At 32.8% G+C, this 19,329-nt stretch overlaps 1 protein-coding gene across 2 annotated transcripts in view; it reads left to right on the top strand.

Annotated features, from left to right (window-relative positions):
• CSMD1 (CUB and Sushi multiple domains 1) overlaps positions 1–19,329 on the top strand; it is a 2,624,761-nt gene that overhangs the window by 674,806 nt on the left and 1,930,626 nt on the right. For both annotated transcript variants that reach the window (XM_056823354.1, XM_007476228.3), the window contains exon 3: positions 18,101–18,213. In XM_056823354.1, coding sequence (XP_056679332.1) covers positions 18,101–18,213 — 113 coding nt within the window. The remainder of the gene's footprint in view (positions 1–18,100; positions 18,214–19,329) is intronic.

Genomic DNA, 19,329 nt, shown 5'->3' with positions numbered 1-19,329 from the left:
AAGTGACTATTGAAAACTTTTATGGTGGAAGTACCCAAGGGAAAGAGGAGAATGAAGAGGAAATCCAAAAAAATTCAGAACACGCCTCCCAAAATGGAAACTATCAACAAGCTCTGGAAGATCTCAAACTGGAACTTAGCCAAAAGATGGAAACCTTCTGGAAAGAAAAATGGGAGAAAGAGATCAGCTGTCTGACAGATAAGACTGCTCAATTGGAAAAAGAACTCGAAGCAGCCAATACAAGGGCAGACAAGGCTGAAAAGCAAATCCAGTCCCTAATGTCCAGAATCAAGCACCTAGAAGAAAGTGAGATGATAAAACAGCAAGAATCAATAAAGCAAACCCAAACAATTAATGAATTGGAAGAAAACAGAAAATATCTCACTGAGAAGGTCACGGACCTGGAGAACAGAGGAAGACGAGAAAATCTCCGTATCATCGGTCTCCCAGAAAAACCAGAGGTAAACAACAAATTGGATTTTATTCTAGAGGAGATTATAAAAGAAAATTGCCCCCACGTTCTGGAGCAAGGGGGCAAAATAGAAATAGAAAGGATTCATAGAACACCTTCTATACTAAATCCCCAAAAGACAACGCCTAGGAATGTAATTGCCAAATTCAAGAGCTTCCAAGTAAAGGAGAAAATCCTACAAGAAGCCAAGAAGAAGAGCTTCAGATATAAGGGGGCTCCCATAAGGATCACACATGACTTAGCGGCTAACACACTAAGAGACCGCAAAGCATGGAACACGATATTTAGAAAGGCAAGAGAGCTGGGTCTCCAACCAAGAATCAACTACCCAGCAAAACTGACTATATACTTCCAGGGGAAAGTATGGGCATTCAACAAAATAGAAGATTTCCAAGCATTTGCTAAGAAAAGACCAGAGCTCTGTGGAAAGTTCGATATCCAAGCACAGAAAGCAAGAGAAACATGAAAAGGTAAATATGAAAGAAAGGGAAAAGGAGATAAATCTTATCTTTTTCTTTAAGTCAAACTCTCTTCTATAAGGACTACATTTACATCTAATTATATATATTAATATGTGGGGAAAATGTTTTGTGTAACTCTCATAAATTGTATCATCATAAGAGTAGTTAGAAGAAACATGCATAGGGAAAGATTGGGGAATCAAGAAGATTTGGGGAAAGTTGGGGCAAAAAAAGGAAAAGGGAGGGGGGAACCGTGATAATACTAAGATTAACTTCAAGAAATAGGGGGGGAATCAATAGAATAAACTTTCCCATATAAAGATACACATGGGAAGGGGAGGGGAAGAACTCTCATATGAGAAGGAGAGGAAGAGAGCGTGAAGTGGAAGTACTTAAACCTTACTCTCAGTGAAATCAAATCTGAGAGGGAAGAACATCTAGATCCAGTGGGATCCTGAATTCTATCTTATCCATTAGGGCAAGAAAGAAAGGAAAATTAAGGAGGGGGAGGGGGGAGGGAGCACAAAAAGGGAGGGAAGGAGAGGGGGGAGGGGAAGGGAGCATAAAAAGGGAGGGGCTAGAAAGGGAAGCATCTCAAGGGAGGGGACTAGGGGGACTGACCTAAAGTAAATCACTGGTTCAAAAGGAGAAAGCTAAAGAAGAAAGGTCAGAACTAGGGGAAGACATCAAAATGCCAGTGAATCCACAAATAACAATCATAACTTTGAACGTGAATGGGATGAACTCACCCATAAAACGCAGACAAATAGCAGATTGGATTAGAACCCAAAACCCTACCATATGTTGTCTTCAAGAAACACATATGAGACGGGTTGACACTCACAAGGTTAGAATTAAAGGTTGGAGTAAGACCTTTTGGGCCTCAACCGATAGAAAGAAGGCAGGAGTTGCAATCATGATATCTGACAAAGCCAAAGTACAAATAGACCTGATCAAAAGGGACAGGGAAGGTAAATATATTCTGCTAAAAGGAAGTATAGACAATGAGGAAATATCACTAATCAACATGTATGCACCAAATGGTATAGCATCCAAATTTTTAATAGAAAAACTAGGAGAATTGAAGGAGGAATTAGACAGTAAAACCATATTAGTGGGAGACTTGAACCAACCACTATCAAATTTAGATAAATCAAATCAAAAAATAAATAAGAAAGAGGTAAAAGAGGTGAATGAAATCTTAGAAAAATTAGAATTAATAGACATATGGAGAAAAATAAATAGGGACAAAAAAGAATACACCTTCTTTTCAGCACCACATGGCACATTCACAAAAATAGATCATACACTAGGTCATAGAAACATGGCACTTAAATGCAGAAAAGCAGAAATATTAACTGCAGCCTTTTCAGATCACAAGGCAATTAAAATATTGATCGGCAAGGGTACATGGAGACCCAAATCAAAAATTAATTGGAAATTAAATAACATGATACTCCAAAATCGGATAGTTAGAGAAGAAATCATAGAAACAATTAACAATTTCGTTGAAGAAAACGACAACGGCGAAACATCCTTTCAAACCTTATGGGATGCAGCCAAGGCAGTACTTAGAGGAAAATTCATATCCCTGAGTGCATATATTAACAAATTAGGGAGGACAGAGACCAAGGAATTGGAAATGCAAATCAAAAAACTTGAGAATGAACAAATTAAAAACCCCCAGAAGAAAACCATACTAGAGATCCTAAAAATTAAGGGAGAAATTAATAAAATAGAAAGTGACAGAACTATTGAGCTAATAAACAAGACTAGAAGCTGGTACTTTGAAAAAACAGACAAAATAGACAAAGTACTGGTTAATTTAATTAAAAAAAGGAAAGAAGAAAGGCAAATTAATAGCATCAAGGATGAAAAGGGGGATCTCACCTCAAATGAAGAGGAAATTAAGGCAATCATTAAAAACTACTTTGCCCAACTATATGGCAATAAATTTACCAATCTAGGTGATATGGATGAATATTTACAAAAATATAAATTGCCTAGACTAACAGAAGAAGAAATAGTTTTCTTAAATAATCCCATATCAGAAATTGAAATCCATCAAGCCATCAAAGAACTGCCTAAGAAAAAATCCCCAGGGCCTGATGGATTCACCAGTGAATTCTATCAAACATTCAGAGAACAGTTAACCCCAATATTATACAAACTATTCGACATAATAAGCAAAGAGGGAGTCCTACCAAACTCCTTTTATGACACAAGCATGGTACTAATTCCAAAGCCAGGCAGGCCAAAAACAGAGAAAGAAAACTATAGGCCAATCTCCCTAATGAATATAGATGCAAAAATCTTAAATAGGATACTAGCAAAAAGACTCCAGCAAGTGATTAGAAGGGTCATCCACCATGATCAAGTAGGATTCATACCAGGGATGCAGGGCTGGTTCAACATTAGGAAAACTATCCACATAATTGACCACATCAACAAGCAAACCAACAAGAATCACATGATTATCTCAATAGATGCAGAAAAAGCCTTTGATAAAATACAACACCCATTCCTACTAAAAACACTAGAAAGCATAGGAATAGAAGGGTCATTCCTAAAAATAATAAACAGTATATATCTAAAACCATCAGCTAATATCATCTGCAATGGGGATAAACTAAATCCATTCCCATTAAGATCAGGAGTGAAACAAGGATGCCCATTATCACCTCTATTATTTGACATTGTATTAGAAACACTAGCAGTAGCAATTAGAGAAGAAAAAGAAATTGAAGGCATCAAAATAGGCAAGGAGGAGACCAAATTATCACTCTTTGCAGATGACATGATGGTCTACTTAAAGAATCCTAGAGATTCAACCAAAAAGCTAATTGAAATAATCAACAACTTTAGCAAAGTTGCAGGATACAAAATAAACCCACATAAGTCATCAGCATTTCTATATAATTCCAACACAGCTCAGCAGCAAGAACTAGAAAGAGAAATCCCATTCAAAATTACCCAAGACAAAATAAAATACTTAGGAATCTATCTCCCGAGACAAACACAGGATCTATATGAACACAACTACAAAACACTTTCCACACAACTAAAACTAGACTTGAACAATTGGAAAAACATTAACTGCTCATGGGTAGGACGAGCCAATATAATAAAAATGACCATCCTACCCAAACTCATCTATCTATTTAGTGCCATACCCATGGAACTCCCAAAAATTTTTTTTACTGATTTAGAAAAAAACATAACAAAGTTCATTTGGAAAAACAAAAGATCAAGGATACCCAGGGAATTAATGAAAAAAAATACAAAGGAAGGGGGTCTTGCAGTCCCAGATCTCAGACTATATTATAAAGCAGCGGTCATCAAAACAATTTGGTACTGGCTAAGAGACAGAAAGGAGGATCAGTGGAATAGACTGGGGGCAAGCAACCTCAGCAAGACAGTATATGACAAACCCAAAGATCCCAGCTTTTGGGACAAAAATCCACTATTTCATAAAAACTGTTGGGAAAATTGGAGGACAGTGTGGGAAAGATTAGGCTTAGATCAACACCTCACACCCTACACCAAGATAAATTCAAAATGGATGAATGACTTGAACATAAAGAAGGAAACTATAAGAAAATTAGGCGAACACAGAATAGTATACATGTCAGACCTTTGGGAAGGGAAATACTTCAAAACCAAGCAAGAATTAGAAAGAATTACAAAATGCAAAATAAATAATCTGGATTACATCAAATTAAAAAGTTTTTGTACAAACAAAACCAATGTAACCAAAATTAGAAGGGTAGCAACAAATTGGGAAACAATCTTCATAAAAACCTCTGACAAGGGTTTAATTACTAAAATTTATAAAGAACTAAATCAATTGTACAAAAAATCAAGCCATTCTCCAATTGACAAATGGGCAAGGGACATGAACAGGCAATTCTCAGCCAAAGAAATCAAAACTATTAATAAGCACATGAAAAAGTGCTCTACATCTCTTATAATCAGAGAGATGCAAATCAAAACAACTCTGAGGTATCACCTCACACCTAGCAGATTGGCTAACATGACAGCTATGCAAAGTAATGAATGCTGGAGGGGATGTGGCAAAGTGGGGACATTAATTCATTGCTGGTGGAGTTGTGAATTGATCCAACCATTCTGGAGGGCAATTTGGAACTATGCCCAAAGGGCGATAAAAGACTGTCTGCCCTTTGATCCAGCCATAGCACTGCTGGGCTTGTACCCCAAAGAGATAATGGACAAAAAGACTTGTACAAAAATATTCATAGCTGCGCTCTTTGTGGTGGCCAAAAATTGGAAAATGAGGGGATGCCCCTCAATTGGGGAATGGCTAAACAAATTATGGTATATGTTGGTGATGGAATATTATTGTGCTAAAAGGAATAATAAAGTGGAGGAATTCCATGTGAACTGGAACAACCTCCAGGAAGTGATGCAGAGCGAAAGGAGCAGAACCAGGAAAACATTATACACAGAGACTGATACATTGTGGTACAATCGAAGGTGATGGACTTCTCCATAAGTATCAATGCAATTTCCCTGAACAATCTGCAGGGATCTAAAAAAAAAAATACTACCCACAAGCAGAGGATAAACTGTGGGAGTAAAAACACCGCTGAAAAGCAACTGCTCGACCACAGGGTTGGAGGAGATAAGACTGAGGAGAGACTCTAAATGAACACTATAATGCAAACTCCAACAACAGGGAAATGGGTTCGAGTCAAGAACACATGTGATAACCAGTGGAATCATGCGTCGGCTATGGGAGAGGGAAAGGCGGGGGGGGGGGGGGAGGGAGGGGAGGAAAAGAAAACGATCTTTGTTTCCAGTGAATAATGTATGAAAACGACCAAATAAAATAATATTAAAATTAAAAAAAAAAAAAAAAAGAAAATAGAGAAATATTACAATTTACTAAATAGGTGAGTGACCTAATCAGATTTGTACTTTAGGAAAACATTTTAGCAGTTACATGATGGTTGGCTTTTATAGGGAGAGATAAGGCAGGAGAATTGATTTGGAGTGTGTTGCAGTGGTCCAGGTAAAAGGAGGTGAGAGCCTGATATCAAGCGGTGCTTGCATGAGTCGGACAGATATAAGAGGTAATTTTACAGACAGAAATATCAAGATTCGATAGCTGATCAGGAATTTTGAGTAAGAAACAGGTGTTACCAATAATGCCAAGATTCTGAACCTACTTTTATTCAGTAGAATTGTGGAAGAGAAATAATACAATGAGACAGCTTGTCAGTATAATACAAAAGAGTGCTACTCCTGGGATCAGGAAAACCTGAATTTTAATCCTACTTCAAAGTCTTAGTAACTGTGAGATGCTGACAGTCATTTAAAAATTCTTTGCCTTTATTTTTCATCTCTATAATGGAAATAATAAAAATATTAAATTAACAGACATTGAAAGATTAAAAAAGTAAAACACATATAAAGTTGTTTTGAAACCTTAAACACTATATACTTACAAATAATTGTTATTTATACTAATGAGTTTTAGGTTACTGGTCACAGAAAAATGAGAAAATGTTATTTAATATGGATAATAATGTATTGCTGGAGTTAAGTCTCTCTTCTGGCCACAGTGCTGAAGAGGAAAGGCAGTATGCAATGCATTTTCATATTTGCTGGTTAATCACATATCTATTGTGTTCAAGCCATGACTCACTTCATGTTAAGTCACAGGGCCCTGCTTTGGAGACTATCATACTGTCATGAATTGCTGTGTATAGGGAATATCAACATGGAGGGTTCCTTAAATTGAGCTTCCCTGATTAAGAACTTATTAAGTAAGCATTCTCATTTTGAAATAGGAGGATAAAGACTTAATCCAAAGGAATTAATTTTTAATTATGGGAAATTGTCTGATATCACCATGTGACACAATGTAGGTGATCATGTGTATTACCTTATAAACTAGAACTCAAGTAATCTAAACTAAACCCCTGCATTTATTCTGATTGTGCTAGTTCTCAATAGGAATCTGTACTTCCTGGATTACTTTGAAATTTACCATATTCTTAAAAGAAATGTTAATTTATCGGATTGAATTTATCACTATCTCTCCCTTTATTTTCACAGATCTTCAGTATGAAATATGTTTCCATATTTGAGAGATTGAGCTGTGAAATATGTTATGCCTTATAAGGATAACTGTGGCTAAAGAGATCAGAATATAATTCATTTTACCCTGATTATAGTGAGTGCCAGCTTTGACTAATAGTCTTGGCTGCTGCTTCTAGATCCTGATAGCTGTCAATAGCTTGGTATATGTATCTCATGAGAAACACAATGTTTTGGCTCAAATTCAGTCACCCTATTGGTCTATTTGCTGCTATGATTGCTTCTGAGCAGTCAGTGACTGTTTCTAGTGCTTCAGGTTGTGTTTCTTGGAACATTTGAAGTGTGGCTTTTGTCCTTACTTCTTGGTCTCATCCTCCAATAACTGGGTTGACATTGGAAGCTCATTCCTTTTCTGCACAAGATCTACCAAATGACATGTTAATAACAGGATAACTTGATTGCTGATCAAATAAGTGAATCTCTTTTATTTGTCCTTTACTTTGAAGTGGTGATTTAAGTTTAGTCCTTAGTAGGTTAGAGTTCAGATTCTGTTGCCCTCCTTTAATTCTGTAAACTAGGTCAAGTGACACCCTCTTCTGGAAATCATTTTAGTTGCTTGGATTTCGAAGGAGATTTTTCATGTAATAGTCTTCAAGTTCCTTTCTCAGGTTAAATATTATTGATCTCTTTGAACAAAGGTATTCTGGAAGGAACCTGTTAAAATTAATTAATTCTGATTGACATTATCTAGAGATAAAAATTGAAATGAAGTTTATATTTTCATCTTTATATAGTTTTAAATCTTTCACAATTTCCTTATTTTAGTAGTCCACATGAATTTAAGGATACAGCAGAATCCTCCTGAAAGTTGAGTTTGCATAAGGATAATCCACATCACAGGTGATATAGTAGAAAAAAGAACACCAGATTTTTTAACCCAAGATTCAAATGAGATCCCTCATTTGTAGTTTCTTTCGTGGAACCAAGAATTAGGTTCTGAAATTTTAGACAAACACACAAAAACATACCAGAAAAGTATTAATAGATTTAAAATCAGCTTTGAAGAGGGTTTATGAAGGGACAAACCTTAATACACAAACACAAGCACACACAATGAACAGTGATTCCTTAAGAGAAATTCATTTGTTCCTCTTTGTTTTCCTGGGGCTATATTTCTGGACTCGGAGACTAGGTTAAAATTTAGGTTTTTTTTTTTTTTACACTTATGAGATATATAATAATTGGTAGTACCTCCACCTCTCTCAGCTTCCCTTTCCTTATCTATAAAAATGGAGATAATTTTTATTAACTATCTTACAGATTTTTTAGAACTATTATTTAAAACATAATATTCAGAAAGCATTTTGTAAATATTAAAATCTTTGACCTTATAATTAGATAATCATCCTATATAAACAGGACCATGGTAGTAGCAGAGATTTTAAATCTCAGACTTGATTCAAAATGTTTCCTGAATCCATGGAAGCAATGGTTACAATGATTCACCTTGACTTCAAGAATCCTTCATTCCAAACTAAGTTTATTTTCTTTTTTTGCTGCTATTAAGTTACTAAACTGGAAGATGCAGAGTGTTTCCAAATGAGGAACTTCCCACACTTATGAAATTCCACTTTTATACAAAAAAAATCCCTAAATGATAACTAAATAAAACTGGTTTGAAAGATTTTAACTCATTTAGCTGGAAATGAAAAAAAATAGATTTATAAATAAAATTATCAAGTATCTGAATACTTACTATGGATCTTGATTTAATTCTGATAATTATAAATACATATTTAATCATTATTATAACTTCAACAAGCAGAGTCAGGACATTTAGCCACAATTCTGAGGCTTTTTCAGAGTGTTAATGTGATTTTGGGTTTTGAATGTGGTGCCAGCAGCAGACTGAATCTACTTTATCTACTTTCTGTGAATAAATTCAGTTGAATATATAGAATTTTGTTAGCAGTTGAATGGCACATAACAATAGATTATTTGACTATGGCATCTGATAAAATGAAACAATGTGTTTATTATTCAATATAATTTAGATTGCTATATTTTAATTTAATAATAATTAAATTTATAATTGACAGATTCATTGTTCTATCAAGCAAATGCTATTATTTCATCTCTTAAGTCAGGAGATGCCAACTAAAACCACAGGTTCAATTCCTTGTCCCTTTTGGAAAAATAAGTAATGTTTTAAACAAAGGACATTTTGAGATTGTATAGATGAAAGAGAAAATAATTTATTGAGACCTCTAGGTATAATTGCTAATTTCCCTAATAAAAATTGCAGCATGCACTTTTCTTTTCAGTGTTGCAAATTTATTTATTTGTAATGATTTGAACTGGATAATCTCAGATTCATTCCAGTCCTAGCATCCTACAATTCTGTCAGAGAAAGATCAAAAGGTAATATAACAGAGTGTAATATTTTTTTTTGTTTGTTTTTTGATATTCGTATAGTGCAATGGCTCAAAAAGTACTACTAATCTGAGGCTACAAGGACTGGTGACCTTAAGCAAATCTTTTCATTTGCCTGTCCTCACAGTTTGCTCAGGAGTTATTGGTGGGCATGCTTGTATCAAGAATTGTGTTTCTGATGCTTCAAATGAACACCTATCTCAGAATCATGGGATCAATTCTATTTTTTACTTAAGTTTTCTGAGTCCTCCTTTGGGAAGAAGGATGAGAGAGTGGTTGTTGAAAGTAGATAGATGGATGAGTCAAAAACAGAGAAATATACCTAAACTACAAACACAAATAAGTTGTTGGTAGGCATTCTAATTTAAATTCTAACTTAAAAAGAATCATGGAATAATTTACATCAGTTGAGATTCACAAACCTCCTATTAAATTTATGATAGTTCAATTACTATTTTGTATTTCAACTCCACTGAAAACCATTTTTTCTTAGCATGAAGTAGGTATTTTTCTTTCTGGTATATATATATTATATATATATATTATATATATAATATATATATTATATACATATATACATATATATATATATATTAGTGACTGCTTCTCTGGCAGTCTGCTTTTATCCCTGCTTCTGTCACTTCTTCTGTTATTGCCACAATTATTCTGGTAATTGAAACTCATCTTTTTTGGAGGCTTTGGGAACATATCAGCTGTCATTTGAGTGCTCAGAAACACCTACACCCATGGAAACTAACAAAAGTGTGCCTCAATCTCAGATAGGCTTAAAAGGGCAAACATACCTTGGTTGGCCTAGTAAGGGAAGTCATGGCACTCATTTCTCCAAATCTCAGAGAGTCATCATTACACTTTTAGACCAAGAGAAGAAGAGACCTATTAAGCAGGGGTTTTTCTTTTAATATATCAAGAGAACTCCAATTCAGCAACCCATTAAGTGAATATTAAATACAAAGTAACCTTCTGTCAAGTATCATCATGGCTTGTGATGCTATCTTCAAAATTAATTTTCTGTAAATCTCTTCTCTTGAGGATCTGAGGTCTCTTAGGACATTTTTCTGCATTAATTGTTTCTGTGCAGAGTATAATTATATTTGCTCTGTGTAAAAGGTAGTTAGTACCTATAATCTCTAACTATTTTCTAAATGATACATTTAACTAAAATGCTTCCTTTCTAAATAAGAAGAATTTATCAATTCCAATGTAGGAATTCCTTTCTAGCAAAGGTTCACTTGTATCTATCAGTGGCACTGATGGTGCCTGAGAAGAGAAGTTATCACCTAAGTACCACCAAATTAATCTTGATTTGCCTTAACCATTTATGAGTATAGTGATGTTTTAATTCAACACATGAAGTAATGTTTTAATTATTCCGGATACAATTTTCTAATTGTAATCTAAAATTGTAATTGTAATCTAAAATATGATACAATTTTCTAAATGTACTTTTTTTTACATCACACCGATCTAGGAAATGAGTATTTGGTGTTCACAATTTGGTGTCCACTCAAATGAACATTTATCTTTCACATTGAGTTCTTATTGGTCTTAATCCAGCTGTCTTTTATCTTGAAATCAAGAAATTGGTGCATTGATGAAACAATGATCATTTCAAAGTAAGCAATTGTGATTCCTCTTTAAGAACCTGATGTTTAAGTAATATGTCAAGAAAGTCACAGAAACTAATAGTAATAATCAAAAGTGAGAAACTAAGACATGGCTATTGAGGATATATACCAGGATAATAAAATGTATACAGTGCATAAAATGAAAACTGCTTAGGTTCAATTAATTAATTAAAATTCAAATATTGAAACTAGATTGTTACTAGATGGCAATCCTTGTCAATTCCATCCATTTTTCAAAGCACTTGGATAACTAATTCCCCTTCTCATATTTTTTCCCTGCTGGAATGTAAACTCCTTGAAGACAGACTGATTCTATTTATTTCTATTTTTAAGTTACCACTGATTAGTATGGACTCTTATCAGATAATCTATATAATAACTACTTTTTGATTCATTACTTCTTATAATATTTCATTAACATAATAATATATAAAATTCATTTTAAGGATTTTATTGAGACCATCAAAAACACTCACCATAATTTTTCTTAAAAGGTTTCTTTATTGACTGTGAAAACTGTAATATAAACTTTAAAAATTCTCATTACACTAAATTTTAAAAATAAATCATATTTATTTGAGGTATACATTATAAAGTTGGGGTCTCTAGTTCTCCATATGTAAGAGAGAGAAGGTATTTAGAGTGTTCCTACTTAGAGTGTTATCCATTTTTGTCCTCCAAATATTGATCATTATTTTATTACTGGAAAACTAGGATTATTGCCTGAGTTTGGTATGGAGCATAAACTTTAACAGTGATTCTATCTAGAATTCTTTGATACCCAAAATGAAACTAACTAAATATGAAACTTGTCATTCTGTTTTCATGATTAATAAACCTATTTTTTGCTAATTTTTCAGATTTTTCACTAAATTTTTGTTTCTGTGAAATATTTACTATATAAAATTATGAGTTTCTATTTCCATATGTATTTAGTAGTCAATTAGAATATATTACCACACAAACTGGAGATTTATAATTCCTCTTTCACTTTGATATTAATCTGTGTTTGAAATAGAAAAATCTTTGATTAACATTTGGAATTCTATATTTGCTATTGTTTTGTTTGTTTTTTAGTTTTTCAGTGTGAGAAGAATCTTCCCCTTGCCTATATAACTATCATGATGAACATGAGTTCAAATCTTTGAACTTCCATTTACCATTAGTGTGGATTTGTACAAAATAATCTCTCCACTCTTTACTTTGTTTGTCTCTAAATAAGAGCATTGTACTTAGGTCTCCATTGTCCTTTTTAGCCCTAAATTTTACAATCATCTGATTCTCATTTGGATAAAAACATTTTCAAATGTGAATCACATTGACCTAAATCAAATTTTAATATCCATTTGATTATTTGTTTTTAATCATGTAGAACTATTTGGTTGTTATGGAAATAAAAATACAGGGGACTGAGGATTAAATATATTCACTGGTAATATTCTTTACTATTTGTTTTGGAAAACCATAATTGTATCTGTATATGTGTTCTTTTTCTGCTTAGAATTTCTCAAGAATTGTTTTTATTTGTTTTCTTCTCTTTAAACATCACTACTTACAGAATTCAAGGTTGTTATGTTCCTGACAGTGATTTGAGGATCTTGTGGGTACAGCTCAATAAAATATTTTGGATGTTTCCAAATGCAATTCATCCTAGCAATTTCAGGAGAGATGGAAGCAGAAATAAACTTGTTCAATTCAGAATCTCATGTTTTCTGCAGAGTGAACATGTACATAGAAAATAGAAGGAATGTCACAAATCATTTCTCAGTTACCTAACAATCATTCATCTCTGGCAGGTGTGCTCTGTCATTTACCCTGATAGCTAGAAGTGAGAAGGGAATTGCTTTTTTTTCAGCAAAAAGATATAGCTAATGAGATTCTACAGGACATCAGGGGTACAACTCGAAAAAGACAGAGACAGAGACATGTTCAGAGTGACATTAACTATAGTTTTTCATTGACAACAAAATTGATTTCTTACTGCAACCCTTGTTCCTATTTCTTGCCTAACTATTTTCCTGGCTCATTCATTCATTCATTGAACACACATTTGTGGACCCCTAGGTTGCTAATTCAGCAGACAATAAAAGAAAGTATGAAACCATATCATCATCATGCTGAAAGGGGTTTTAGAGAACATCTATTCTAGCATCTACCTGAAGCCTGGCCTTTATACCTTATTTTTATGAATCTATTCTGTATAGACAGCTGTTTGCTGAATTGAACAGAGCACTGTACCTGTAATTAGATAAATGCTGAATTAAAATTAATCCTCATATACTTTCAAGTTGTGTGACACTGGACAAGTCACTTACCCAGGTTTCTCAATTTCCTCAATTGTAAAAAAAATGAAGGTAATCATATCACTCACTTCAAAGGGGGGGTGAAAAATCAAATGAAATTATATATATTTAAAGTGTTTAGCTCATTGCCTAGCACATAAGTGTTATTATAAAGGCTTATTCCCTTTCTTTTTTCTTCCTCATCTCCCCAATGATATTCTCATAATCTAAGATGTGTAATCCAGATTTAAAAACCAAATCTCCAGAAAAATAAAGTGTACACAGGACACACTTTTAAGTTTAATGTAAATTACTAAAATTTTCCAACTTATTTACATCTAGACAATAAAGAAAACAATCAGGACCCATTTTGTGGCATCAGCTGATGTTCAAAGATACTCAGAAAACTTAACAAATGGCTCTCAGGAAACATTATGAGTTGGCTTCACCGCAACATTGCTTATAATAAATATCTATGGTTATCGTGTAATCCTTTAGTCTTTTTTCCCTCTGAGCTAAACATGATTCTTCATTCTGACCCTTAAACATTTGGATCAAGAGGATTTTTTTACTTTCTTATTGAGATACAATCAAGTATATTAGTGATCTTCCTATAATACAGACCTAAAACGATGAAAATAATTCAGATACAATCAATACAGTAAAAGAAAGGAACCTCTCACTTCCTATATCCTAGAATCTATGATTTAATTAATGCAATTCATAATAAATTGTTATTTTGGCTGTCATGTTTTAATGTTCATAGAATTATAGCATAAATAGATCTATTGCAAGAAGGGACTTCAGTGGTCATCTGGTTATTGAGTCTTTTCTCTCAAAATCCTCATTTTCATATGATAAGTTGAATTTGTAAAGTTGAAATTTTAATACATGTAGGACTTAATATTGTTCTCTACTAAATTTTGTAAGACTAGATTTGCTCCACCTGTTTAACACAATGTGATTTTTATATTTACTGTATTGCAAAAATTTAGCTACATTTTGCATTAACTTTAAACTTTATAAAAATTCCATTTAAAACATATATTTTTCAAATTATTTCTTAATATTTATGCACTTTACTAGAGATATCTCAGACTGTTGCTAAATTAATCTTTGGAAAAGATCATTTAAATTGGTCCAAATTGACAGAGCTAAATTATTATTTGGTTTATGGATCTTCAGTATTCACAAGAATACTATCTAACCAATGTTTCAGTGAATCTAGATGAAACTATTTCCAGAGCATTCTCCTAGTCCATTGTTGATGGTAGTGAGATGGGATTGCTTCTGTGATATTAATTTAGGGGAATCTGAAGAAATATCTGTCTATACAAATGAAGATAGGCTTGATCTCTATAACTTATAAGTTATTTGGAACCAAAAGATGGTGTTACTTGCTCACAGTCCCTTATGCAGTTAAAGAGTGTATAAAGGTCATCTAGTATCTTTTTACAATAAAAAGAAAACAAACAAACAAGTAAAAAAAAAGAAAAGAAAAGAAAACCGAGGCCAAGATTGCCAAAGAGGCTTGATAAAGGCCACACAAACAGGAAGTGATAAAAATGGGATTTGAACTTGTCCTGTGACTCCAAATTCAGTATTCTTTGCATTGTGTTATATGTGACAGAGAAAGGACATGAACATACTACTTTTGCCTACCTATAGGAAGGAAAGGAAGAAGGAAATAATGAAAGAAAGAAGGAAGTAATTAAAGGAAGGAAGGAAGGAGAATGGAGAGGTGAAGAAAGGGAGAAGGGTGAGAGGAAGGAAGGGATGGAAGGAGGAAGAAAGGAAAAAAGAAAGAAAGAAAAGAAGGAATTATAGCATTTTGACCAATGCAAGTATAAGAAAGTAAGACATGAAATCCCCATCTAAATATCAATTCACTCAATGTGAAAAACAGGAAAAAATAAAACAAAACACATTATATGAATAACTGTAGTTTTTGTTATAACATGGAATTCCCCTCATACCTTTATATCAAGTGCCAGAATTTGAAGTCAGAGGCTTCTCTTTGGCAGAAAGTACCATATGGGAACTCAGTATGCCTCAGTGGAATTACAAAAGAATAAAATTCAGATGCTGTCAGCTTCCATCCTACCTTCATAAGTGATTTGCTTTTTTGGAGAGAACATATCCATATGGTACTTACAGTCTTAATTTGTGTAATGTAGCCTAACAGTCATGTGCGTGTTCCAGATACTCAAGAAATACCTGTTGTGTGACTAGATTTGATAAAAACTCCTAATTATCCTGATAATTTTAATATGACCAGTGATATTGCTAGGAAGCTTTCTAAAGTATCATGAAAAATCACAATTATAAATAAAATATTTACAGATAATCTAGGTTTCTTAATTGCATATTAGTATTTCTTAGTTGTTACAAAAAAGATTTACTATATTTAATGTATTTAAAACATCTGGGGTATGTTACAGGAAATAATAAAGGTGAAGCATATTTCACAAAAGAATATATTTTACCTACAGATAGAATGTAGAGGATATGAAATTAGTGAGCTACCAATGATATGAGAAAAGTCCTCAAAGAGCAAGTTTTATTTGTAGTCACAGTAGTCCATTGCCTTGTGAAATGACTTCGGAAAAATCAAAATGAACTTTGGATGACAACTTTTTTGGGGGTATAGAATCAAGTATACCATCTTACATTCCTGGCTGAGACACTTGTCCTTAAATGATTATTATGTTCAAGGTATTGTGTATAGCATTTTTGTATTCCTAGGTAGATCTTTTAAGTTTCAGAGTCTCTGTTGATTGTATGTACAATAAAAGTATTAAATCAAGTGAGGACTGTAATAGTGCCCCTTCATTTTGAAAATTATGATCCTATAATGTACTACATTAGGAGTTATTGAACTTTTTTTTGTATTAAGGGCTCTTTAAGAGACTAGTGAACTCTGTAAACATCTGAAAATTGGGTTTTTAAAAGTTTAAAATAAAATGCATACAGCTACCAAAGGAGTAATTTATATTACAGTATAGTTATCCAAATGAAAAATAAAAAAGTCCATAGATTAAGGATCAAGTACTGTGGTGGGCCTATACATGGGATGTTGAATATACACTATCTTTGTACTTGTGTGATCTTTGAAAATTCTTAAATTGAAAAGACTCTGAAATAAAAAGACCTTTTAAGCTATTATGATTTGTGTTATGTATTTTATAAACTCTAAAGCACTATATGATATGCAAGGTATTATATGAAGTTTGTTATAAAATCAATATGTACTTTTGGAAGAAAATATAACTAACAATTAGAAAAAAGAATACAGATCGAAGAAGGAAACAGAAACAGAAAGAAAAAGGAGCAAGAGAAGTGGGAGGAGGATGTAGAGAGGAAAAAGAAAAAAAGCAATTCTTTTTCATCTTTGATATTTATATATTTAACAACATTTTATGTTATTTTTCTATGTGCAATTAGTAATAATAGTCCAGTTTGGACAGTAAAATCTCTTCATCTAAGTCTAGAATTATATTGAATAAGATAACAAAGTAATAAAATACCATTGCTTTTATTGAAAAATAAAGCAATTGTCTCTACATGAGGATAAATTAATCTGATATTAGATATTATGCTAGCATTTCTCTTTTTACATTTTAATTCCATAATTTTACTTATTAATCCATCATTAGATTCCATAAAATGAACCCCTGAATGGCTCTAACACATTCATTCTGCTATTTGTAGAAACTATAATAAACATATGGTTACATTCATTATTAGAGTGAGCCAGAATTGTTCCTGCTGAGGATTAATGTTAAAGTTAGTTTCTTTCACATTATCTCTTTGTATTCAGGACATTCTCTTGACATTCTGTACCCACTCTGAATCCATAGGTTAAATTGATCTAATCTTGCTTGTGATTATTAAAGTTTACTGTGGATTAGAGATAAGACTCCTATCTTGGGAAAGAATATACCTGCAGAAGGCAGAATACAATATCTTATTTTTCCTGGAAGAGAGATATCTGATAACCTATGCCCTCTGTAACATCACCCCAAACTTTGAAGGAAGAGAACTCATAACAGCTGTAAGAAATGTACAGTAAAATCAGACTTTTCAGGTTTACTCTGGGCTCTTGACTTTTACTTAACATATTCTTCTTATAGTCTTGCTTCTCTGATTTATTTCATTAAAGAAGTCAAGAATCCATAAATTAAGAGATATTATGTTATATTTGGACAGAATAACAGTGAAAAGTGACAGGATATTGACAATAAAATAGACTAAAGAAAAATCCTAAAGGGTGATGATAATGATGATGATGATGATGATGATTATGATGATGGTGCTGGCAGTGGTGGAAGTAATAAATAGTCTTCAGAATTATTACCTTGAGTATTCATTCAGCAAAATTTATATGGTCTATTGTTTTTGAGAAATCATTCAATCATATAATAACTTTGAGGAATGTTTCCTTCTAAGAAAGTTAAAAATATATATAGTTTTGACTTAGGAAGGAAGCTTCAGCTATCCAAAAATCACTTATAATGCACATCTTCACTATTAGCCATGTGAATTTGAGGCCCCCTTCCTATGTCTCAATTTTTACACCTATAATATGAGGAAAATAGATCTGATGACACCTAATGTCTATCGTTCAATTATTCATTCCACAAGACTTTAAACCAAATGAAAGAATGTTAGAATTCTAGATTAGAAATTACTTCATTAATAAATACATAATTTTCTAATTGCCATTATTGCCATTTTTTATAGATTATCTGGATTTCAACTGCCATCATCTATAGTGAGTACTGGATCTATACTTACTCTCTGGTTCACTACAGACTTTGCTGTGAGTGCTCAAGGTTTTAAAGCCCTTTATGAAGGTAAGCTAATTAAAGTATATTTTAATGTAGGTATATCATTCGTTTAGAGTCTTCCTTTTTGTTTGATAAATACAGTATTGACTCTGAAGTCATACCACTTCTCTGATGAATGTAACTTCATATTAATATTATAAAACTATAAATAATAGTCAACAATTTCATATGACTTATCAAGAGAACACAAATGTGGTGGCTTTATTCAAGTATTTGGATTACTTAGAACAAATTTTATTTTTATACTATCCAGATTTTTTTCATCTCAAGAAAACTTTTCTGCAATATGGTATTTTCAGAAGTTCTGAATACCAATTAAGAGTACACCTGGTGTGTGAAATGAGATCTTTAAAAAATAATTCTGATGTATTTTCTTGATAAATGTTGAGGGCAATTGTATGGGACTGAAATGGTTAGCTAAAGCAGAATGTCAGTTGGACTTGTGTTCTGCAGAAGTTGAAGTATGAATTGAAAAAAGGCATTTCTGGAGACTGGTGAGGTTTTTATTTTTGCTGTTTTGTTTTTGTTTTTATTTTTCAGTACTTATTCATTTTGTTCTTAGATGTTTAGATAGACTTATTGAAATGATTTGATGCCTTGGTGGCTAATCAAGCAAATGGACAAACTATGTTTAGAAATCAGCATGTACTAAACAATTCATTAACATTACTGTATTTTTATTATTTAAAGACATATCCTATAATTCAGGGTACTAACCATCAGGTGTACAAAATACATGTTTCCTTGGTTTCCCCTGGAATTGCATTCCATACATTTTAAAATAAGTTTTTACTGTACATGTACCTATATGTATATATACATATATGTGCATTATATATGTAGAAATGAAGAAAGGGGACAGAAGGAAAAGCTTATTTTTGATATCCTCAGCTTTGTACCTAATTTTCTTTTGTTCTAAATCATCCCAAAGTAGTAAGATAATTTTATCTGGTGCTCATTAATTTAACCTCCTGAATACAAACTTTCTGATGGTTAATCAAATGATGGATTTTTAAAATGGTAGTTGTTTCTATTGCACAAGTATGTAAACTGTGCTGCAATGGAAATAGCAATGAAATTGATTTAATGAATATTTTCTTGGGTTGGGTAAATTGAGTCTTT

This window comes from Monodelphis domestica, chromosome 1 (assembly GCF_027887165.1).
Source record: "Monodelphis domestica isolate mMonDom1 chromosome 1, mMonDom1.pri, whole genome shotgun sequence".
NCBI lineage: Eukaryota > Metazoa > Chordata > Mammalia > Didelphimorphia > Didelphidae > Monodelphis > Monodelphis domestica.
This window is presented reverse-complemented; position numbering and strand designations above follow the sequence as displayed.